Here is a 25,127-nt window from a genome sequence, read left to right on the forward strand (position 1 = left end):
CCCCAGCACTCAAATGGCGATGGCGGCGTCCCCACTGCTGCCTGAGAATCCACTCCAGTGCTGCCGCCTTCTTCAGCTGCATCCTCCCCTTCTCTGTCGTCTTCCTTCTTTGTCAGCTCTGACACCTGCGCAGTCGGCTCTGCCAGCGAGACACTGGTAGAGCCAACTGCGCATGCCGACCGGCGGCCATATTTTCGAGGCCGCAAGGCAAGACTGCGCAGGCGTAAGAGCTGACGAAGAAGGAAGACGACACAGAAGGAGAGGATGCAGCTGAAGAAGAAGGCGGCGCTGGAGTGGGTTCTTGGGCAGCAGTGGGGACGCCCCCATTGCCATTTGAGTGCTGGGGCCCGCCCTCTTTGCTGCAGAGAACTCATTAGCATACCGGAAAAAAACGGTACGTCTAAGGAACGGCGCGGCAGAGACCACATCTAAAGGTAAGAGACGAATAGCCTTTCTAAAGGCTATTCCGACGTGTAAAGCAGCAAAAACAGCGTTTTAGTGGGGTCTTCGCCTTAGACGTTTTCCTCTTGTAATGTGCTAATTGCTTTTTCATTAAGAACTCTTCGACGCTTTTCCTTGTGTCTTAATTCTTTCTACCCTGTCTCTTTTTTCCTACATCACAAATTTATCACCTTCCCTGGCTGTTACACATACATATGACACAGATGTGTATGACACAAATGTGTTTACATGTATGTGTAACCCCTGTATATGCCACTGTATACATATACAGATTTACGTGTTTGATAAAATGTCAAGTCTCAATTTATTATTCTAAATCATATTATTATTTGGTCCATTAAATCTAATCTGACGTTCTTCCAGGTGGATCTTTTATCTCCCATGTTGGTTCACAGTATACAAACACAAGGTGCTCGGCAACGTATCCTCTCTATATACATATCTCAGTTCCTTGTATACTACAGCTTGAATGGACAGAAATGGAACCCGTACCAGGGAAACAGTAGCAGCAACCAAATGGTGTGTTCACAACTCATGAGTAGAATATTTTTTTTATTTTATTTTTAGTTTTGACCAATGTTATATTACTACTAGAGATGAGCGAGTACTGTTCAGATCAGCCGATCCGAACAGCACGCTTGCATAGAAATGAATGGACGTAGCCGGCACGCGGGGGGTTAAGCGGCCGGCCGCCGTCAAAGCGGAAGTACCAGGTGCATCCATTCATTTCTATGAAGCGTGCTGTTCGGATCGGCTGATCCCAACAGTACTCGCTCATCTCTAATTACTACATATTCTTATAGAATATATGTTTTCTTAGCGACTATAATTTTTGTAAATCTATCTTCCAATTAGGAAGACAGTGCCTCAGTCATACAGCCCAATAGAGGGCGCTGCCTGAGTATATACAAATCTATCTTCCATGATGTAATTAGGAAGACAGTGCCTGGGCTGCATGACTGAGGCACTGACTTCCTAATTACATCACGGAAGACAGATTCACATATTCTTCCCATGTTCCTTTGCACAGTGGAGCATCTATGGCTTAATAAGACTCCACACACCTTATTGGTGGTCTCTCCCTAAAGACTGACGATATCCCCTTAACCCTATAATTTTTGTGTCATTTGCTATAATACCCCAGCAGACTTGTTGCTAACATAGGCTGCCCTTCAGTAGGGCATCATATTGTCATGACAAATCTAAAATCCATGTAATGTAGCCGCCAGCTAAATGAATTCGAAAAAAACACTTCATTCTATATCACAGAATTTTTTAACTTTATCTGTTATAATTTTCAAGTAATACTTAGCATTGGCTCTTACCTTGTGACTGTGATATTTTTTAGGTATTTTTTGGTAATGTCGATGCATCTACTGTCCGAGAGAACCACTTTGATCCTCCCATTGTTGCTCGCTTTCTACGGCTCCATCCAACACATACAGGAGCGAGAGCTGGACTGCGAATGGAACTTTTTGGCTGTGACCTTACTAGTAAGATAATCTAGAAAGATACCTCTGTATGAAATACATATTTGTACATATCACACACATGTACAGTCTTATGTAAAATTTGGGCACCACTTGTCAAATATTTATTTATAGAATTTATCATGGAAAAAAGACGCGACGAAGCTGAATTAAAGCTGAATTAAGCACACTGTTAGTTTGGAAGGCATGTGCCCCAGTGTCGGGGATAGTTGTGCCATTATCCCTGGAACCTGAGCACATACCTGCAAACCATATTTTTGAGATTTTCTCCAACCATTTTCATAGTGACACCATATTGTCTTGGTTGCTGATGGATACGACCATGAATGCAGGAGTTTTCTATGGTCTTGGCTTTTTGACCATAAAAAGTTCCAGCTTTGTTGCCAATGGTCATATTCATTGGCAACAGATCAAGACAACAGAGTGTCACCACTAAATGGTTAGAAAAATTCTTGAAAACTCTTCAAATTTTTAATCATATTTGCAAAAATATTTAACTTGTTCATAGGAAAACCTCTTTAAGCCCGGGGCCCCATGGGACGTAAATGCCGCTATTTTGCGGGAAAAATCGCGGCGTTTTACAGTGCAAGCAAAGGGGATAGGATTCATGCGAATCCCATCCCCACTTTGCAGAAAACATTGCAGCGCGGACACACTGAGATTTGCAAAGCCGTTGCGGCTTTGCAAATCGCAGCATGTCAATTATATCTACAGAAACGCCGGCAGCTTTCCCGTAGATATAATGTCAAGAGAAAGTCCGCGGAGGAAAACTCTGTGAACTTTCTCTTAAAAGCGCTGCGGAAAGAACCGCAGTGTGTTCACGCCGCGGTTCTTTCCACAGTGCTTTAGCGCTGCGATTACGGCCCGTGGGGGCTTAGCCTAAGAATGTACAAAATATTTAGTATTTTAATATGTTATCTTTTCAGGTTGCTCATTGCCCCTTGGAATGCAGTCGGGTGTAATCGCTTCTTATCATATATCGGCTTCGTCTTATTCTCATTCTATTTTTTCTTCGTGGACTCCTGATTTAGCAAGACTTAACCAGCGAGGTCGCATTAATGCCTGGAGACCACAGGTATGTGTCACTTACTAGGAAGCTCTGAACTAGAGTCGGAGAACAAATGTACAGACTTTAAGGCTGAAGCTTCATGTTGTAAAAACGTAACATTGCTGCGGAAAAGCTGAGTTTTCAAAAACACCTGTGTTGTTGAAAATCACAACATGTCAATTATACCAACGGAAACGCAGGCATTTTTCCTTTAGGGTTAATAAGGGGAGAAAATCCATTAAGAAACACGCAGTGTACAATGCTGCAGAAAGAGTCCTGTTATGTATCCATACAGCAATTTACTCCGACATATGGGCGATTGCTGTGATCAGGAGACATTGTATAATGGACTATGGCGTGCTTTTTCTCCTTTAACCCCTAGAAATAATAATCATAATAATAACTACATTTTAATTTCCCAATGTTAATAAATTCTTAAAGGGGCTCTATCAGCAAAATCATGCTGATAGAGCCCCACATATGCATGAATAGCCTTTAAAAAGGCTATTCAGGCACCGCTAAAGTTATATTAAACTACCCCCCAGTTTTAAAATAATACCCTAAAAAAGAATGTGATCAACTTACCCATCGTGCACGGTGGGCGGGCATTCAGGGTGCGCCGTCTTCTTCATCCACGCCTCCTCTTTCTGCGATGTCCTCGGGTCCCGTCTAAGTCGCAAACTGAAATTGCTTAAAAATGGCCTGGGCGCATGCGCAGTAGCTGTAGTAGAAGCAGCATGCTACTGCGCATGCGCCCAGGCCATTTTTTAGCAATGTCATTTCGCGACTTAGACGGGACCCGAGGACATCACAGGAAGAGGATGAAGAACACAGCGCACCCTGAATGCCCGCCCACCGTGCACGATGGGTAAGTTGATCACATTCTTTTTTAGGGTATTATTTTAAAACTGGGGGGGGGGGTAGTTTAATATAACTTTAACGGTGCCTGAATAGCCTTTTTAAAGGCTATTCACGCATATGTGGGGCTCTATCAGCATGATTTTGCTGATAGAGCCCCTTTAAACACCTGCAGGATCAAAATGATCTCTATACCCCTTGATAAATTCTGAGAGGGATGTCAGAAATGGGGTCAGTTTTGGGTGGTTTCTATTGTACTAGTACTTGAGGTGCTCTGCAAATGAGACCTGGTACCCAAAAACGATTCCAGCAAAATCTGAAGTCAAAAAAGTCAAATAGTGCTATTTGGGTATGTTCACACAGAATTTTTTGCAGGTGTATTTTGACGCGGAATCCGCCTCAGAATCCGTCTGCAAGAACGTTGCCCATTCATTTCAAGGAGAGTCACTCGCTTTTTTTTTTCTTGCTAGCGATTTTTTTCAGCTAGCAGGAAAAAGAAGCGACATTCCCTATCTTCCTGCGGATTCCGCGGCTGAGTCAGCCATGGTGTCCGTGGCTTGAGACTCCCTCCTGATTCAGTCCATTCATCCGGGCCTAATCAGGAGCGGGATGCCGCACGAAAAAGTCACACAGCGGAAAAGGTTTCCGCCGTGTGAACTTACCCTTTCTGTTTCAAGCTCCATCATGTAGCTCTGGTATCTCATGGGCTCTGCAAATCACTGTGACAGCAAATCAGAAAACCCCTTAGATGCTGCAGTCATTATTGACTGTGGCATCTAAGGGGTTAACACTCATGCCAGCAAATTGAAAAATGCATAGCAATTTAAAATGATACCAAGGCAAAAAAACTCAATGAAGCACTTTTAAAAAGCATCTACACCAGAAAAGTAGCGTTAAAAAGACACAAAACCTTATTTTTACACTAATCTTGCCACTTTCTTGAAAGGTGGCATGGCGGAGGGGAGCACGATGTGGGCCAGGCCATTGCCCCTCCCAGATTTATTATCATTTATGTCACTTTTATGGTGTAAACGATGCTTAAAACCGTCTTTTTGATGACTGGGGAAAACCTTGAGGTCCTATGCATTATCCAAGGGCTTCAACTATATCCCCAGATTCCTGAAATCAGACAGATAATGTGAAATGCGTATTCTAAATAAAAGAAGAGCTTTGTATCTAATCAGTCTGATGACATTGATTCTTTGGTTTGAAAGGCAGTGATACCAATTTAGGCACCCAGCTTTCCTAGACCAGTGTGTACACGTTAAGTACACACTGGTTCCCTGGTCCAGGAGGAAGAAGGATGCAGCCGAGCAGTACCAAAGAGTAGAGATGTCTTTAAAGCACTTAATGATTATCATTTAGGCCGGGGCCTCGTGGGGCGGAAACACCACAGGAAAAATCACAGAGTTTTACAGTACAGGCAAAGTGTTGCGTTAAAAACTGCCGCACGGACATGCCGCGATCGTAGCATGTCAATTATATCTACGGAAACGCCGGCGGTTTCCCCATAGGTATAATTGTAACTGAAAGTACGTGGAGAACGTCCAGCGAGGCCTTAGCCTTACATAGTTTTAAAATGGCAAATGTCTCAGTATTGGACCATATTTGGACATAAAAACTTGGAACGATTGCGTAGTATAGTATATGCGTAGTTATATCCTGCTGACAGAATCTCTATAAAGAAAAGTTACACTCAATACAGTTTGACGCAGAAGAATTTATGCATCAGTCCTCTACAAAACTTAGATCAATGTATACAGTAGATGTAGTCCACATCCCAATGCAGAAAGTAACAACTTGTCCTCTGCAGGAATAACCTTGTTACACTGAGCACATTATAGCAGCATAGCAGTCGCTGCCCTAGCTGTGTGCCTATAGCATTGCTCATACAGCCCCACTTCCGGGTAGGATTTACATTACTATTATACAAGTTATAGGTCTCGTGTAACAGAATCATTAATATCTGACATTCAGCTATTGTCAAAACATAGAAGCTTCCAAAATTTATATTGACATGATAGATCTTAAAAAAATTTACTCTTCACATACTTGAAATGGAAGAAAGAAAGAAATGGGTGGAAGCAAAGTCAAGAAGATAAATGTCCATGCAGTGATACAAGGCAGATCTTATACGTGATGGAAAGTCTGAGCTCATTGTTTAGCTTCTTCCAGAAAGACATAGTATAATCTACAGAAGGAGCAAGGGCTAGCCCATTCCTTAGTACAACGCCTTTTTTTTTGAGTCATTAGAAGCAGAAGTCCTAGAAAGACAAAGCAGCTTATGTGTAGTATTACAGATAACATAAAGACTGGGGAGAGTCTTCTAAATGCCAAGGCTCCCACATATTCTCTAGCTCATTGGGCATTTACAAGGACAATAATGACCACATTGTTTGCAAGTATCTTCACAATGGCTGATAGAGACGTAGTTAGGCCAAGTGGAAAGCAGTAGAGGCAGCCGCCCTGGACAAGGCTTGGTCTATACAGAATATGAAGTTGGAGAGTTTTCTCTGCTTATTTGTAAGATATAGAATAAGGCATATACATAAAAGCAGTTTTCTCATTACAATAATAGTACAATAGGGTCTTCTAGATGATATGCAGGTCATGGGCTTACAGGTTTTTATCCGTATGAACAACAATTTGCAATCTACTCTGAACATTACCTGTTTACCTCTGATATACCTGGGAACGCTGATATACTGTTATAGCCAGATATCAAGTTTCTAATGTTGCTGTTTTTGTTGCTTAGGGAAATGATATCATATAATTATATTATCATATTTTTACAAGGTTGATGGCAAATAAGAACTAAAAATATCTGTATCTAAATGTAATTTTTAATTGTTCTTTAGAATACAATTGGGAAATTACTAGAGATGAGCGAACACTGTTCGGATCAGCCGTTCCAAACAGCACGCTCCCATAGAAATGAATGGAAGCACCTGGCACGGCGACCGGCCGCCGGCAAAGTGTACGTGCCAGGTGCTTCCATTCGTTTCTATCGGAGCGTGCTGTTTGGAACGGCTGATCCGAACAGTGTTCGCTCATCTCTAGAAATTACACCTTAACCTTAAGTATTAGAGATGAGCGAACACTAAAATGTTCGAGGTTCGAAATTCGATTCGAACAGCCGCTCACTGTTCGAGTGTTCGAATGGGTTTCGAACCCCATTATAGTCTATGGGGAACATAAACTCGTTAAGGGGGAAACCCAAATTCGTGTCTGGAGGGTCACCAAGTCCACTATGACACCCCAGGAAATGATACCAACACCCTGGAATGACACTGGGACAGCAGGGGAAGCATGTCTGGGGGCATAAAAGTCACTTTATTTCATGGAAATCCCTGTCAGTTTGCGATTTTCGCAAGCTAACTTTTCCCCATAGAAATGCATTGGCCAGTGCTGATTGGCCAGAGTACGGAACTCGACCAATCAGCGCTGGCTCTGCTGGAGGAGGCGGAGTCTAAGATCGCTCCACACCAGTCTCCATTCAGGTCCGACCTTAGACTCCGCCTCCTCCGGCAGAGCCAGCGCTGATTGGCCGAAGGCTGGCCAATGCATTCCTATGCGAATGCAGAGACTTAGCAGTGCTGAGTCAGTTTTGCTCAACTACACATCTGATGCACACTCGGCACTGCTACATCAGATGTAGCAATCTGATGTAGCAGAGCCGAGGGTGCACTAGAACCCCTGTGCAAACTCAGTTCACGCTAATAGAATGCATTGGCCAGCGCTGATTGGCCAATGCATTCTATTAGCCCGATGAAGTAGAGCTGAATGTGTGTGCTAAGCACACTCATTCAGCACTGCTTCATCACGCCAATACAATGCATTAGCCAGTGCTGATTGGCCAGAGTACGGAATTCGGCCAATCAGCGCTGGCTCTGCTGGAGGAGGCGGAGTCTAAGGTCGGACCTGAATGGAGACTGGTGTGGAGCGATCTTAGACTCCGCCTCCTCCAGCAGAGCCAGCGCTGATTGGCCGAATTCCGTACTCTGGCCAATCAGCGCTGGCCAATGCATTCTATTAGCCCGATGAAGTAGAGCTGAATGTGTGTGCTTAGCACACACATTCAGCTCTACTTCATCGGGCTAATAGAATGCATTGGCCAATCAGCGCTGGCCAATGCATTCTATTAGCTTGATGAAGCAGAGTGTGCACAAGGGTTCAAGCGCACCCTCGGCTCTGATGTAGCAGAGCCGAGGGTGCACAAGGGTTCAAGTGCACCCTCGGCTCTCCTACATCAGAGCCGAGGGTGCGCTTGAACCCTTGTGCAGCCTCAGCTCTGCTACATCAGAGCCGAGGGTGCGCTTGAACCCTTGTGCACACTCTGCTTCATCAAGCTAATAGAATGCATTGGCCAGCACTGATTGGCCAGAGTACGGAATTCGGCCAATCAGCGCTGGCCAATGCATCCCTATGGGAAAAAGTTTATCTCACAAAAATCACAATTACACACCCGATAGAGCCCCAAAAAGTTATTTTTAATAACATTCCCCCCTAAATAAAGGTTATCCCTAGCTATCCCTGCCTGTACAGCTATCCCTGTCTCATAGTCACAAAGTTCACATTCTCATATGACCCGGATTTGAAATCCACTATTCGTCTAAAATGGAGGTCACCTGATTTCGGCAGCCAATGACTTTTTCCAATTTTTTTCAATGCCCCCGGTGTCGTAGTTCCTGTCCCACCTCCCCTGCGCTGTTATTGGTGCAAAAAAGGCGCCAGGGAAGGTGGGAGGGGAATCGAATTTTGGCGCACTTTACCACGCGGTGTTCGATTCGATTCGAACATGGCGAACACCCTGATATCCGATCGAACATGTGTTCGATAGAACACTGTTCGCTCATCTCTATTAAGTATATTAAAAACCTACTACCTGCACCACATATTATTTGTCGTATTATTCATTGTCCTTTTATTCGTACAGACACAATATGCATTGATAGGTCACTTTGTGTCACTCAGGAAAGTGACTCTTATTGACTATATAAAGTAATGTAGCGCTGACTGGTCACTGTGTCACCGTCACTATACTTACAATGTGTGACACTGTCACTATACTCACTTACAATGTGTCACCGTCACTATATTTACTTACAAAGTGTGACACTGTCACTATTACTATATTTATTTACAATGTGTGTCACTATCACTATATCTACTTTCAATGTGTCACCGTCACTATATTTATTTACAATGTATGTCACCATCACTATATTTATTTAAAACAGGAGTCACTATCACTATATTTACTTACAACGTGTGTCACATCACTATATTTATTTACGTGTGTGCCACTATTAGTATATTTGCTTACAACATGTGCCACTGTCACTATATTTACCTACAATGTGTGTCACTGTCACTATATTTATTTACATGTGTCACTACCACTATATTTGCTTACAATGTGTGTCACTATTTATTTACAATGTGTTCCACTGAGTATATATACGTACAAAGTGTGCCACTGTCACTATATTTACTTAAAGTCTGTGGCACGATTCTCTATTCCTAGGATATGAGATAACTTGCACATCTGTTGGGGTCTGACCACTCACTTTTGTCCCCTCCGTTCTGAGTGGATCGGTGATCAGGGAGTGCGTGCATCGGTCCTTTCATTTTAATGACAATACTTCGACTATCTTCAGGACTTCCATTGAAATGAACGCCCGACCACTTCTCCAATCAGAACAGAGATAATTCCCTCTTTCTCCTGGTCAGTGGGGGTCTGAGCAGTCAGATACAGAATAACTTACTTTGTGGGGAAACCCCTAAAAATCGTTGGACAGAGACAGAGACTATTGTTCCACAACTACAGATCAAGTGTATAAATAATCAAAAGGCATCATAGTCTCATGACTCAATGTCAGGTACATATATATATATATATAGATTGTTATATAGCTAGTACAGGGCCTGAGGGGTACTGTATAATTCAGGCATGCTCTCTTTAGTGTACATTACACACCCTTCCTCTTAGGCTCTCCATTAGGTATGTAGTGACACAGTATATCCATTCCTAATGCTTCTGAACCTTTTCAGACTCGGGGCACCTTTGGAAGAAAAAAAAATATGTTTTTAGTAGAGTTTTGGAATTTATAGCTCAGTTGTGTTAAATCATTTTGTTTCACTTTTGTAAGATTAGAAAAACTCCTCCAAAACTGAAGTTCTAACTGCACCTTGTAAATAAACCCTCATAGCAACATCATCTTATATTTGTCACCCAACCACACATTATAAATAGTGGTCTACACTATACTCCCCAGAGGCCCCTATGCATAGTATAATGGTCCCCAGTGGTGTCTGCACACCATGTAATACTTTCTAAAGGCCCCTAGATACAGTATAATGCTCCCTAACGGCCACTATACATAGTATAATGCTCCCTAACAGCCCCTATACATAGTATAAAGCTCCCCAATGGCCCCTATACATAGTATAATGGTTCCCAGCGGTCTCTGCACATTGTACAATACTTTCTAAAGGCCCCTAGATACAGTATAATGCTCCCTAACGGCCCCTATACATCGTATAAAGCTCCCCAATGGCTCCTATACATAGTTTAATGGCCCCCAGTGGTCTGCGCACACTGTATAATACTCTCTAAGGGCCCCTACATACATTATAATGCTTCCAACTACCTCCACACACTTTATAAACTTCCCCAGTGGCTGAATACATTTATGCCATAAAAATAAATAAAGGTATGGTTTAGGATATTGGAGTGAATACTGCCCCATCTAGTGCCTATTCATTTTTTCCCTGCATAATGGCACATTGGTACTCTTGTCTAGATAGGTTTTTATAGTTGGCCAAATTCACTTCAATGGCTGCTTAATGTGCTGCTATGTAGGAGGAGCTGAATCCTTCATTCTCTGGATGGAGGGGGTCTCACAGGTTGTATAAAGTGTTAGGATATCCTAATAATGAGGATACCTGCTTAAGGATATATGGGTGCAGGAGCTGCACCTAGACCCTGCTGCCTAATGGGGCCCAGTAACCCATAACACCAGTGCTATACATGCCATGTAATGGCTACAGGGTCCTTTAATAAGTGGAAATAGAATATAGAAATGTCTTATCCTATTCATCCCACTCACTTCTTGTTGTAACCACACGTAACAATCCTGCCGACAACACGGCACTGTCTCTTGACTTCCTCTTCAGTCTCATGGCGGAGTCAGGAGCGGTAGCCATTCCCAATATAAGTCTTTGGCCAGGTTTTTCACAATGTAACTAGATTAAGATGTCCATGGACTTATCCAATGTACATTACATTCATGTCACCTGTTCATACTCACAACCCCCCAGCTTCTCTCTCTCCCTGTAATATAATACCTGGCTACTTGTCTATTTTAGTCTTTCTAAGGCGGGTCTGCATTCCTTTCAGTTGTGTAGGTGACATTTAGTTGACGTCATCCCCTTCTTCATCTGACCTTGCACTTATCTCATTGTAGACGAATAGACATTTAATTGTTTAGTGTTTTCATCGCTTTTCTTAACCAGCCACGATCTGAGTTTAATGTTTTTTTCTAGAATTTTTTACATAGTTTTCTTATTTTATAATATCTCTACAAGAAGTCCCTTTGCTATCAGATGTGGAAGTTAGTAGTTATAGCCGAGCACCATGGCCATTATTATTAACTGATTCACCACTTAATGAGATTAGGTAGGAACCCCTAATCCTTTGTAGACCAGTAGGAATCAATAGAGGGGTTGTCCACTTTCTGATGAAATATTAGAAATAGGCTAATATGAAGTGTATATCAATTCCTCACGGTTTTCTAGATTTCGGCCTGCTGTCATTCATTCTGTTACTTCTAGTGGACCATGGTCATGTGATTTGCGGTCCATGGTCATGTGATGAGCACACAGGCAGGCAGTGACTATAATGAGCGGCACCTGTGTGCTCATCACATGACCATGGACCATAAATCACACGACCATGGTCCATTAGAAGTAACAAAATTGAATGACAGCAAGCCGAAATCTAGAAAACCGTGATGAATTGATACAGAAAGTATATTGGAAAATTGTACAACTTTATATTATACAAACAATAACATTTGTCTCTCAATATTGGTCTGAAAGTGGCCAACCCCTTTAAGCTCTTCTAACTTGTTTCTAAAATGACCGGTTTGAAGATCAGAAAAACATTTGAGAGTAAAACTGGACAAAAGATTGGACTAGACATACAGCTGGTTAGATCTGATTATAAATGATTAGAGATGAGCGAACACTAAAATGTTCGAGGTTCGAAATTCGATTCGAACAGCCGCTCACTGTTCGAGTGTTCGAATGGGTTTCGAACCCCATTATAGTCTATGGGGAACATAAACTCGTTAAGGGGGAAACCCAAATTCGTGTCTGGAGGGTCACCAAGTCCACTATGACACCCCAGGAAATGATACCAACACCCTGGAATGACACTGGGACAGCAGGGGAAGCATGTCTGGGGGCATAAAAGTCACTTTATTTCATGGAAATCCCTGTCAGTTTGCGATTTTCGCAAGCTAACTTTTCCCCATAGAAATGCATTGGCCAGTGCTGATTGGCCAGAGTACGGAACTCGACCAATCAGCGCTGGCTCTGCTGGAGGAGGCGGAGTCTAAGATAGCTCCACACCAGTCTCCATTCAGGTCCGACCTTAGACTCCGCCTCCTCCGGCAGAGCCAGCGCTGATTGGCCGAAGGCTGGCCAATGCATTCCTATGCGAATGCAGACTTAGCAGTGCTGAGTCAGTTTTGCTCAACTACACATCTGATGCACACTCGGCACTGCTACATCAGATGTAGCAATCTGATGTAGCAGAGCCGAGGGTGCACTAGAACCCCTGTGCAAACTCAGTTCACGCTAATAGAATGCATTGGCCAGCGCTGATTGGCCAATGCATTCTATTAGCCCGATGAAGTAGAGCTGAATGTGTGTGCTAAGCACACACATTCAGCACTGCTTCATCAAGCCAATACAATGCATTAGCCAGTGCTGATTGGCCAGAGTACGGAATTCGGCCAATCAGCGCTGGCTCTGCTGGAGGAGGCGGAGTCTAAGATCGCTCCACACCAGTCTCCATTCAGGTCCGACCTTAGACTCCGCCTCCTCCGGCAGAGCCAGCGCTGATTGGCCGAAGGCTGGCCAATGCATTCCTATGCGAATGCAGACTTAGCAGTGCTGAGTCAGTTTTGCTCAACTACACATCTGATGCACACTCGGCACTGCTACATCAGATGTAGCAATCTGATGTAGCAGAGCCGAGGGTGCACTAGAACCCCTGTGCAAACTCAGTTCACGCTAATAGAATGCATTGGCCAGCGCTGATTGGCCAATGCATTCTATTAGCCCGATGAAGTAGAGCTGAATGTGTGTGCTAAGCACACACATTCAGCACTGCTTCATCAAGCCAATACAATGCATTAGCCAGTGCTGATTGGCCAGAGTACGGAATTCGGCCAATCAGCGCTGGCTCTGCTGGAGGAGGCGGAGTCTAAGGTCGCTCCACACCAGTCTCCATTCAGGTCCGACCTTAGACTCCGCCTCCTCCGGCAGAGCCAGCGCTGATTGGCCGAAGGCTGGCCAATGCATTCCTATGCGAATGCAGACTTAGCAGTGCTGAGTCAGTTTTGCTCAACTACACATCTGATGCACACTCGGCACTGCTACATCAGATGTAGCAATCTGATGTAGCAGAGCCGAGGGTGCACTAGAACCCCTGTGCAAACTCAGTTCACGCTAATAGAATGCATTGGCCAGCGCTGATTGGCCAATGCATTCTATTAGCCCGATGAAGTAGAGCTGAATGTGTGTGCTAAGCACACACATTCAGCACTGCTTCATCAAGCCAATACAATGCATTAGCCAGTGCTGATTGGCCAGAGTACGGAATTCGGCCAATCAGCGCTGGCCAATGCATTCTATTAGCCCGATGAAGTAGAGCTGAATGTGTGTGCTTAGCACACACATTCAGCTCTACTTCATCGGGCTAATAGAATGCATTGGCCAGCGCTGATTGGCCAGAGTACGGAACTCGACCAATCAGCGCTGGCTCTGCTGGAGGAGGCGGAGTCTAAGGTCGGACCTGAATGGAGACTGGTGTGGAGCGATCTTAGACTCCGCCTCCTCCAGCAGAGCCAGCGCTGATTGGCCGAATTCCGTACTCTGGCCAATCAGCACTGGCTAATGCATTGTATTGGCGTGATGAAGCAGTGCTGAATGTGTGTGCTTAGCACACACATTCAGCTCTACTTCATCGGGCTAATAGAATGCATTGGCCAGCGCTGATTGGCCGAATTCCGTACTCTGGCCAATCAGTGCTGGCCAATGCATTCTATTAGCTTGATGAAGCAGAGTGTGCACAAGGGTTCAAGCGCACCCTCGGCTCTGATGTAGGAGAGCCGAGGGTGCACTTGAACCCTTGTGCACCCTCAGCTCTGCTACATCAGAGCCGAGGGTGCGCTTGAACCCTTGTGCACACTCTGCTTCATCAAGCTAATAGAATGCATTGGCCAGCGCTGATTGGCCAATGTATTCTATTAGCCTGATGAAGTAGAGCTGAATGTGTGTGCTAAGCACACACATTCAGCTCTACTTCATCGGGCTAATAGAATGCATTGGCCAGCGCTGATTGGCCAGAGTACGGAACTCGACCAATCAGCGCTGGCTCTGCTGGAGGAGGCGGAGTCTAAGATCGCTCCACACCAGTCTCCATTCAGGTCCGACCTTAGACTCCGCCTCCTCCAGCAGAGCCAGCGCTGATTGGCCGAATTCCGTACTCTGGCCAATCAGCACTGGCTAATGCATTGTATTGGCTTGATGAAGCAGTGCTGAATGTGTGTGCTTAGCACACACATTCAGCTCTACTTCATCGGGCTAATAGAATGCATTGGCCAATCAGCGCTGGCCAATGCATTCTATTAGCGTGAACTGAGTTTGCACAGGGGTTCTAGTGCACCCTCGGCTCTGCTACATCAGATTGCTACATCTGATGTAGCAGTGCCGAGTGTGCATCAGATGTGTAGTTGAGCAAAACTGACTCAGCACTGCTAAGTCTCTGCATTCGCATAGGAATGCATTGGCCAGCCTTCGGCCAATCAGCGCTGGCTCTGCCGGAGGAGGCGGAGTCTAAGGTCGGACCTGAATGGAGACTGGTGTGGAGCGATCTTAGACTCCGCCTCCTCCAGCAGAGCCAGCGCTGATTGGTCGAGTTCCGTACTCTGGCCAATCAGCGCTGGCCAATGCATTCTATTAGCCCGATGAAGTAGAGCTGAATGTGTGTGCTTAGCACACACATTCAGCTCTACTTCATCAGGCTAATAGAATACATTGGCCAATCAGCGCTGGCCAATGCATTCTATTAGCTTGATGAAGCAGAGTGTGCACAAGGGTTCAAGCGCACCCTCGGCTCTGATGTAGCAGAGCTGAGGGTGCACAAGGGTTCAAGTGCACCCTCGGCTCTCCTACATCAGAGCCGAGGGTGCGCTTGAACCCTTGTGCAGCCTCGGCTCTGCTACATCAGAGCCGAGGGTGCGCTTGAACCCTTGTGCACACTCTGCTTCATCAAGCTAATAGAATGCATTGGCCAGCACTGATTGGCCAGAGTACGGAATTCGGCCAATCAGCGCTGGCCAATGCATCCCTATGGGAAAAAGTTTATCTCACAAAAATCACAATTACACACCCGATAGAGCCCCAAAAAGTTATTTTTAATAACATTCCCCCCTAAATAAAGGTTATCCCTAGCTATCCCTGCCTGTACAGCTATCCCTGTCTCATAGTCACAAAGTTCACATTCTCATATGACCCGGATTTGAAATCCACTATTCGTCTAAAATGGAGGTCACCTGATTTCGGCAGCCAATGACTTTTTCCAATTTTTTTCAATGCCCCCAGTGTCGTAGTTCCTGTCCCACCTCCCCTGCGCTGTTATTGGTGCAAAAAAGGCGCCAGGGAAGGTGGGAGGGGAATCGAATTTTGGCGCACTTTACCACGTGGTGTTCGATTCGATTCGAACATGGCGAACACCCTGATATCCGATCGAACATGTGTTCGATAGAACACTGTTCGCTCATCTCTATAAATGATGACTAACATATATTCTATATTTATATACAGGCAGACACACGTGGTCAATGGCTTCAAGTAGATCTTACTAATGAAATGAAGGTGACCGGAGTAGTAATTCAGGGGGCGCGCTCATCGTTTACTTCTATGTACATCACGCACTTCTCTGTCAGCTTCAGTAATGACGGCAAAAACTGGGAATTTGTACATGAACCAAACGGTCAACGAAAGGTATGTTATAGTTTAATAGAGATCCCTTATATATATATACAGTTGTTAGAGTTTTTACAATTCATCATTATTCATCATTGATGCTGACTGGAAAATATGATATCAATTTTGTTAAGTAGGTGAGTTTGACTGTTTCGGGACATAAGGAGATGGATGCCTTACTTAGAATGACCTGGCTATTCTAAGGATTCAATAAGGACAAGGTCACATAGTCCGCCAGCCAAAACCCTGCACACCCCTGATAATTACCAACAAAATCATATATCCATTAGCTACCACATTTGGGCAGTGTGCCGGCATCACCAGTCCCCCAGAATATCTGATGTGTATGGAGATCTCCTGACTCTACCCTGACAATAGATGTAAGAGGAGGTACTATGAGAACATGCTTGGTAGCCATTTTCTTCCCTGTCTCATTTAATACATATGCACTGTTAGACCAAGGCAAGCATGAATGTGTATATGGGAGTTGGACAAGATAGCTGTCAGCTCTTGACGCATAATAACATTGTAGACTATAGAGACATATAGCCATCAAATAAATGCCTCCAGTTCCTCCTGTTGTCCTGCAATGTTGGATGTAAAGGAAGGCAAAAATCAAAGAGGTAGAAAAAGAATATTTCTCATTTCAGGGAAAAAAAAAATCCTTCTTGACAATAAATTGAGGCTTCCAATGAAATTTCCCCACTGTGGGACTATTAGATGATTATCTTATCTTATAATCTGGCCAGTGGCGTAACTAGGAATGGCGGGACCCCGTGGCGAACTTTTGACATGGGCCCTCCCCCTGACCGACACCCTCCTACACATTCCTGCGCACTCTATTATACCCCATAGTGGCCCCTGCACACAGTATTATGTCCCTGTGGGCAAAATCACGGCCGCAAAATAACGCGGCGTTTACGATCCAAGCTCCCATTGAAATCAATGGGAGCGTATACGGCCCGCAAAATCTCACACGGCCAGGTCACGCGGTACGTTGCTCCGTGTGAATGCACCCTTACAGAGTAGATGAGGTTTTATGAAGACACAGATCCATCAAGTCCAACATATAACCCTACATTGCTGATCCAAAGGAAGGCAAAAGCCTCATTAAGCTGATGGCAATTGTCTCATGTTCCAAGACCAAATGTGGCAATCGGTATAAAACCCTGGATCAACTAAAACCTTTAATCTTTTCTGTTCAAGAATCCACAATGAATCCATCATCACCGCATCATGTGACAGTGACTTCCATAGTCTCATAGCTCCTACAGTAAAAGTCCTCGTCTATGATGCTGGTGAAATGTTCTTTCCTCCAGATATTGGGGATGTCCCCTTGTCACTGTCACCAGCCTAGAAGTAAGATCATTAGAAAGGTCTTTGGACTGTCCCTTCCTGTATTTGTACATTGTTAGTAGATCTCCCTGGCCTTCTTTTTTCTAAACTTAATAACCCCAAATTTGTTCATCTGTCTCTGTAATCCAATCCACCCCCTCCCGAATTACCTTGGTCGCTATTGTTTGGCTGTATTTCTAAATCTTAGTTAATGATTGTCATCCCTTACAATTACCATTCCACACTACAGGAGGGTGAAATGACTCTATAACAATGGTTGACTTGTCCAAATACCTGATTTTCCCTACAGTCATCTGGACCCAACTCTATTGATCTTCTAGACACAATTATAGGACAATTTTTGATAAAGACCTAATAAATTCACCCATCTGAGGCCATTTTGTGGAAAGTAGTGGTTTCCAGCAACTTACACAAGCATGGAAAGTTGTATTTCCCCTGGAGATCACAAGTCTGTCACATAATATGAATATCTTCTGGCCACTATCACAAACTTTGAAGGTCATAGAATTTTAGCACCTTGAAACTAACTGCACAAGAATGTGCAATGATCTCTCCCAATCTCTTGAAACATTTATCTTGCCTTGATATATATTTCTACATCTGTATTCATATATTTCATAGAAAGGATATGTTTATATACTGCCTGTAAAACACAAACTGGTTATACACAGTGGACTATGAAAGCACATATTGGTATATCAAGGGAGAATTGAAACTTTAACATTAAAGAAGCGCTGTAGTGAGTAGGAGGGCAGAAAACACAATTTATCACAAGTTTCATTTGCAGCAAGTCACGACACGCCATGTTTCTGCTTACATCAATGATCACAGTGATTCAGCAAGCTTAAAGGGACAATATCGCCAGCAAGGAGGACATTACATGGGTTAGTCAGCAGGCAGATCTGTGGCAGAGAGATGAAGCTTGACCCCTGGTTTCTGCCACAGGCTCCACAACATCGTATACATTTGATTTTTTTCAAAATGTGTTTTATGCCATATATAAAAAAAAAAAAAATCTAATGTTATGAATATATTATATGTATATAATGTATAATTATATTACACTACATTATATTATAATGATATGTGTGTATTATATACAACAAACAAGACTGTGTATATTAAAATAATGTATATATTTACACAAACATACATCTGACCATAGGAAACTATGCAGAAGTAATAATATATATATATATATAATATTATGATATTATAAGTTACGCAAATAAATTCATTCAGGACATCTTTTTCATGCTAAGTTCACACTAGTGTTTAGGGACTCTGTCCCAGGTTCCACTTGAAATTGGCGGAGAGAAAAGCGACAGGAACCCAGCAGACCACAACATAGTCTATGGGATCCATGGGTTGCCACTAGAGATGAGTGAGTAGTATTCGATCGAATACCTTCCTGCCATAGGTTTCCGTGTAAGCGGCCGAACACCAAGGGGTTAAGCGCATCGAATATTCAATGCGTTTAACTCCTTGGTGTTCGGCCGCTTACACGGAAACATATGGCGGGGAGGTATTTGATCGAATACTACTCGCTCATCTCTAGTTGCCACATGTAACCACTTTTACCGAATTTTTCAAGCGGAATGGGGAACAGAATACCTGAGCACTCACCAAGCACAGATGTGAAACTAGCCTAAGGAAGGATTTTTTCCACTTAAAGGGATCCTATCATTAAAACTCAATTTTTTCTGCCTACCACGTAGGAATAGCCTTAAGAAAGGCTATTTTTCTCCTACCTTTAGATGTCTTCTCCGCGCCGCCGTTTGGTATATAATCCAGTTTTCGTTGGTATACAAATGAGTTCTCTTGCAGCACCGGTGGCGTTCCCAATGCTGCGAGAGAACTCTCCAGCGCCGCCTCAATCTTCTTCAGGAACGGATCTTCTTCGCGTCTTCTTCCGGCCGTTGATTCAAAGTTCTAGGCCTCGGGCAGCCAACTGCGCCTGCCTGCCGGCCACAAGAAAGTGGCCGCTTACAATACTGTGTAAGCGGCCATTTTCTTGTGGCCGACGGACATGCGCAGTCGGCTATGTGCTAGGTCCTTGGCCTAGAAGTTTGAAGCCAATGCTGGAAGAAGACTCAAAGAAGACCCGTTCCTTAAGAAGATGGAGGCGGCGCTGAAGAGTTCTCTTGCACGATTGGGGACATCCCCAGTGCTGTGAGAGAACTCATTTGCATACCGACAAACTGGATTATATACCAAACGGCGGCGCAGAGAAGACATCTAAAGGTAGGAGAAGGACATCTAAAGGTAGGAGGTAGGCACTTTTTTTGCACCAATAACTGTGCAGGGGAGGTGGGACAGGAAGCAGGAAAATGTAGGCATCGAAAAAAAATAGGAAAAAGTCATTGGCTAGTAGTGTCAGCCATATTTGTGTCAGATGCGGTTTGGTGAGATAGGGAGAGACTAAGGCTATTCCTACGTGTCTACGAGAAAAAAAATGTGTTTTAATGGTAGAATCCCTTTAACAGTGCATTGGGTCTGTGCCATTAACAAAGTGATTTTTACCTTCCTCTGGATCCAATTGGGGTTGTAAGTATAGAATGGTTTAACTTAGTGGGTTTACAAGAAGACATAAGGCTAAAGCAAATGTTATTTCTCCCCACACCTTCTCCTCCTGCTGTTCCAGACTAGTGCTGCTGTATACTGTGTTGTGCCGCCCATCTCAAGAGTAACAGATGTGCAAGGACCCTCTGGGGGCAATTAGGGCTTCTTATACATAGTCACCAACATTTGAACATTGCTTTGAGGGATGATGGATGGGTTTTCAGGGGCTCTGACTTGCATTTGACAGGGATTTCCAGAATATTAAATTTTTAGTAACTTTACAGTACATGTACTTCCACCTAGTCACAAGTCAGAAAATGTGCACAAAAAAGTACAGCATGCTGCACGATCTGTAAAATGGCAGGTATAATGTGTGTCAGGCGGGAATCAAACAGAAGGTGGGCCTGTGAAGATTCACAAGGGATCAAGGGTTGGTGACTAAATAAGCAATCACTAAAAAAAAAAAAACTGTTTTCCGATAAAAATCATTACAGTCTCACCAACTTTAGGGAAAGTGGAGAGTATGCTTATATTATAATGTAATTCACTCTACCCAGGGGCTGAGGATGATCTAACCACAGTTACTCTAAAGGGAGTCACTCACCCCCCCACCACCACCACCCCCCTCCGCACTCTTTCACCAGTTTCACAGCAAGTTGGCTAGAAGAGCTAGATAAGATATTAACGTTTTTTTGTGAAAGACATTTATGACACATCCATAGACTATGAAAGCCAGATAGATGTACAACTATCTCTAAGATGAACGTTCCCAGCCTTCATGTCCCGGTAGTTATCAGACCTCAAACTCCCTGAGAAAGCACAGCTTAGCTCTCTGTGATGTTTTTGTACCTCCCATAGAGGTGAATGGAGATACGCCATAAATGTCTTACATGGAAAAAAACCCTTTAAAGGGATTCTATTAGAGATGAGCAAATACCGTTCGATCGAGTAGGTATTAGATCGAATATTATGGTATTCGACATATTCGATTTCGATCGAATACCACACGGTAAACGTAGTAAAAATTTGTATCCCCTTCCACCTTCCATGGCACTTTTTTTGCACCAATAACTGTGCAGGGGAGGTGGGACAGGAAGCAGGAAAATGTAGGCATCGAAAAAAAATAGGAAAAAGTCATTGGCTAGTAGTGTCAGCCATATTTGTGTCAGATGCGGTTTGGTGAGATAGGGAGAGACTTAGTGCCTGGGGTGAGAGAGAGTTTAGCTACTGCTAGGTAGAAAAAATTCAATCAACAGCTCTTTTCAGAGCTACACTGCAGGAACAGTGTATATACTCAACCGTATATACACTGAACCTGCCATAGCTTCACAAAAGCCCTTTTTAGGGCTCAAATTCATTACAAGTGTCCCATAGGGGTGAGAATAAAGTTTCGTAATGTCACCTTTACACATCTAACAGTGCGTCAGGGTAGCATAAAGGGACGGGGACGAGGACGGAGGTGGAAATCCAGCTGGGGATCCAGGCCACAGTCGAGCTACTGCAGATCCAATGGCTACTGGAGAGGGGCAGCCAGCAGTGCCACAATGTCAAGCAGGGTGCAGGGTACCCCACTGACAAGGCCCGAGCACCAGGAACTGATGTTACAGTGGATAGCAGATATTGTGGACCCGCAACCAGCATGTCCTGTCAACAGTACTGACGAGACAGTTCCATGTGTCTGTGCCAGCTCACAAGTTCCTCGTCCTCCTCCTTGTCCTCCTCCTCCTCCAACACCACCACCACCACCGTTAAAAAATAATTAAGATAACCCCACTGATGTTTTAGGGCAAATAATGTTTTTGGGACTCACCCCAAGGGCCAAAAACTAAAACACTGCTGGTGCAAGACTCAACTCACCCAAAGGGCCAAAAACACTGCTGGTGCCAGGCTCAATTCACCCAAAGGGCCAAAAACTAAAACACTGCTGGTGCAAGGCTCGACTCACTTTAAGGGCCTAATACTCTGCTGGTGCAAGGCTCAACTGACTTCAAGGCCTTAACACTGTGCTGGTACAAGGCTCAACTTGCCCCAAGTAAATTTTTGTATGGCTCAGCTTAAGGGCCTCTAACTTAATTTGGAAGGGCTCACGTGAAGGGCCAGAAAACTAATTTTTAGAGGTCTCACCACATCACACACACATAAACAATGACAGAGGGCTGTTGGATTTCCCATTGCCTATGCCATCTGTGGTTGTCATGGGCAACATGATTTAAAGGGGTGCATGCTAATGTTTCTTTAGCTTAAAATTTGTGTTTCTGTCCATACTAATGTAGCGGAAAGAAGGTTTCCAAGTATTTTTCCACTTTCATAGAGGTTCCATTGAGTGTGGAAATTGTCTAGTTGATAGGCTGTGATAGTGGGGTAATACTGGGACTTTGGTGTGTTAGATGCCCCCAGACAAGCTTCCCCTGCTGTCCCAGTTGCATTCCAAAGGTGTTGGCATCATTTCCTGGGGTGTCATTGTGGACTTGGGGACTCTCCTTAGTCGAATTGTGGTTTCCCCTGAAACGAGCATTTTTTCCCCCATAGACTATAATGGGATTCGATATTCGGTCGAATATTGAGGGGCTACTTGAAACGAATATCGAATATTTCACTACTCGCTCATCTCTAGATTCTATCATTAGAATCCCATTTTTAGCTAAACTCACATCAGAATAGTCTTAAGAAAGGCTATTCTTCCCCTACCTTTAGAAGTCTACTCTTTGCCGCCGTTCGGTATATATTCTCGGTTTCTTCATTCAGTAATGAATTTTCTTGCAGCACTGGGGGCGTCCCCTATGCTGTGAGAAAACTCTCCAGCGCTGCCTTCTTTTTCTCCGCCCACTGCGCATGTCCGTCGGCCATTTTCCTGTGGCGGAATGGGAGAGAAGAGGCAGAGAACAAGAAGAAGGCGGCGCTGGAGAACATTCTCAGGGTACAGGGGACACCCCCAATGCTGCGAGAAAACTCATTACCATAATGAAGAAACCGGGTATATCTAACCGAACGGCGGTGCACAGAAGACTTCTAAAGGTAGGGGAAGAATAGCCTTTCTTAAGGCTATTCTGATGTGGATTTAGCTAAAAATGGGATTCTAATGATAGAATCTAGAGATGAGCGAGTAGTACTCGATCGAGTAGGTATTCGATCCAATATTACGGTATTCAAAATATTCGTACTCGATCGAGTACCACTCGCTATTCGAATGTAAAAGTTCGATGCAGAACCAGCATTGATTGGCCGAATGCTATACAGTCGGCCAATCAACACTGGTTCTTCTCCTACCTTTAGAAGTCTTCTCCGTGCAGCTTCCCCGCGGCGTCTTCCGGCTCTGAATTCACTCTGCCAGGCATCCGGCCTGGGCAGAGCCGACTGCGCATGCCCACACTACATTTTCTTGTAGTGCGGGCATGCGCAGTCTGCTCTGCCCAGGCCCGATGCCTGGCAGAGTGAATTCAGAGCTGGAAGATGCCGCGGGGACGCTGCAAGGAGAAGACTTCTCGGAGGATCCAGCCCGATCCTCACTCGTGGACTTGGTAAGTGTAATTTGATCGGATGTTGCCTACCCCTGAAACGAGCATTTTCCCCCCATAGACTATAATGGGGTTCGATATTTGATTTGAGTAGTCGAATATTGAGTGGCTACTCGAAACGAATATCGAACCTCGAACATTTTACTGTTCGCTCATCTCTAATAGAATCCCTTTAAGCAAAATAAGCGTGTGCTTAGTGCATCAAAGGAAGGGGGAGGGGCACCACAGAATTTTTCCATAGCTGGATTTACTATGATAGAACAAATGGTGCAAATCTACAAAGGGTGAAGCTACACCAGGATGTACAAGAAGGAGTCCCCTCAATAAGTGAAAACATAATATAGGCAGGCTGGATGCCCTGTCATTACTATCTGTAGAAGATGATGTGTTACATTACATATACAGGATTAGTTTTGAGAAGCTCATCAAACACTTTGACATTAAAAACGTAGAAGGAAACTTTTTTTAATATATAGTGGAAGTGCTGAAAAATAAATTCAGTTGTTTTCCATCTTATTGTCAGTTTTGCTTTAATTTTGAAAAATATAATTTTATTTTAACAGCACAGAAACACATAGGGAGTGAATATAAGTAATCTTACCTAGAGCTTAGGGATTGGTACAGAGAGATAGATGTAAAGGGGCACAGACCTGCTTACCCTTAGATACAACCTGTCTCTCTAGTATTTTGGCAGATATGTTTTAGTTGGAGTTAGAAGAGTTGACCGGCACCAGGGAACTGAGACACTGAGGGAAATTGCTTCATACTTAGTTGGAGAATAAATGTCACTAAAACTAAAGCATTTATAGCAACCTTACCCAATCCATGGCGTAGTGCAAGTGACAGAGTTCCACCATAGACTATTCAGACCTCAAATCGCTATTTGTAAAATACACCATAGCTATAAGCGCAGTAACATTTCTTTTGGTCTGTATTTCTATTGATTTTTTTAAATTTTTTCCAGCTATATCATTACGCCAGGGTTACTGTTTAACCTATAACAGAACAGTGCATCACAATATACTGTATATTATTGACATTTTTTACTGCCTATTAGGAGTAGCAGACGGCAACAGCAGTACAGCAAATGGTCTATGACACAGGGAGACAGTAGAAAATCTATTTGGTGACATCAGTCGATGTCCTTACAGATCCATGTCTGATTCATTTTGACTAAAGTAATTTTTACCATGTTTGTGGTGGACAATTTGGCCCACCTCAGTGTCACAACGCCACCGACAATCAGCTATTATAGGGCACTTTGTATATACTGGTTAACAAACACAATTGTAAGACACTCCATCAAAATGTAAGACACTCCATCAACCAGCTTGTTTTTTGTGCTGTGGTAACTGCACTTTGTATGTATCATTTAACAAAAAACAAAAAAACACTATTGCCCCAAAGAAACATTAAGAGAATGAGATTTTTCATTATTGATTTGAATACTGATGTGCTGATTATATATATATTCCTGTATATACTCGAGTATAAGCCGACCTGAATATAAGCCGAGGCCCCTAATTTTAACACAAAAAACTGGGAAAACTTATT

The 25,127-nt window shown here is 43.8% G+C and overlaps 1 protein-coding gene across 1 annotated transcript in view; it reads left to right on the forward strand.

Annotated features, from left to right (window-relative positions):
• The window catches only part of LOC142184923 (coagulation factor VIII-like), a 67,872-nt gene that overhangs the window by 41,897 nt on the left and 848 nt on the right, over positions 1 to 25,127 (forward strand). Inside the window, exons 22-25 of the mRNA XM_075260075.1 lie at positions 826 to 981; positions 1,811 to 1,955; positions 2,879 to 3,027; positions 15,979 to 16,158. Of these exons, the coding sequence (XP_075116176.1) occupies positions 826 to 981; positions 1,811 to 1,955; positions 2,879 to 3,027; positions 15,979 to 16,158 (630 nt within the window). The remainder of the gene's footprint in view (positions 1 to 825; positions 982 to 1,810; positions 1,956 to 2,878; positions 3,028 to 15,978; positions 16,159 to 25,127) is intronic.

Source organism: Leptodactylus fuscus, chromosome 11 (assembly GCF_031893055.1).
Source record: "Leptodactylus fuscus isolate aLepFus1 chromosome 11, aLepFus1.hap2, whole genome shotgun sequence".
Lineage (NCBI taxonomy): Eukaryota > Metazoa > Chordata > Amphibia > Anura > Leptodactylidae > Leptodactylus > Leptodactylus fuscus.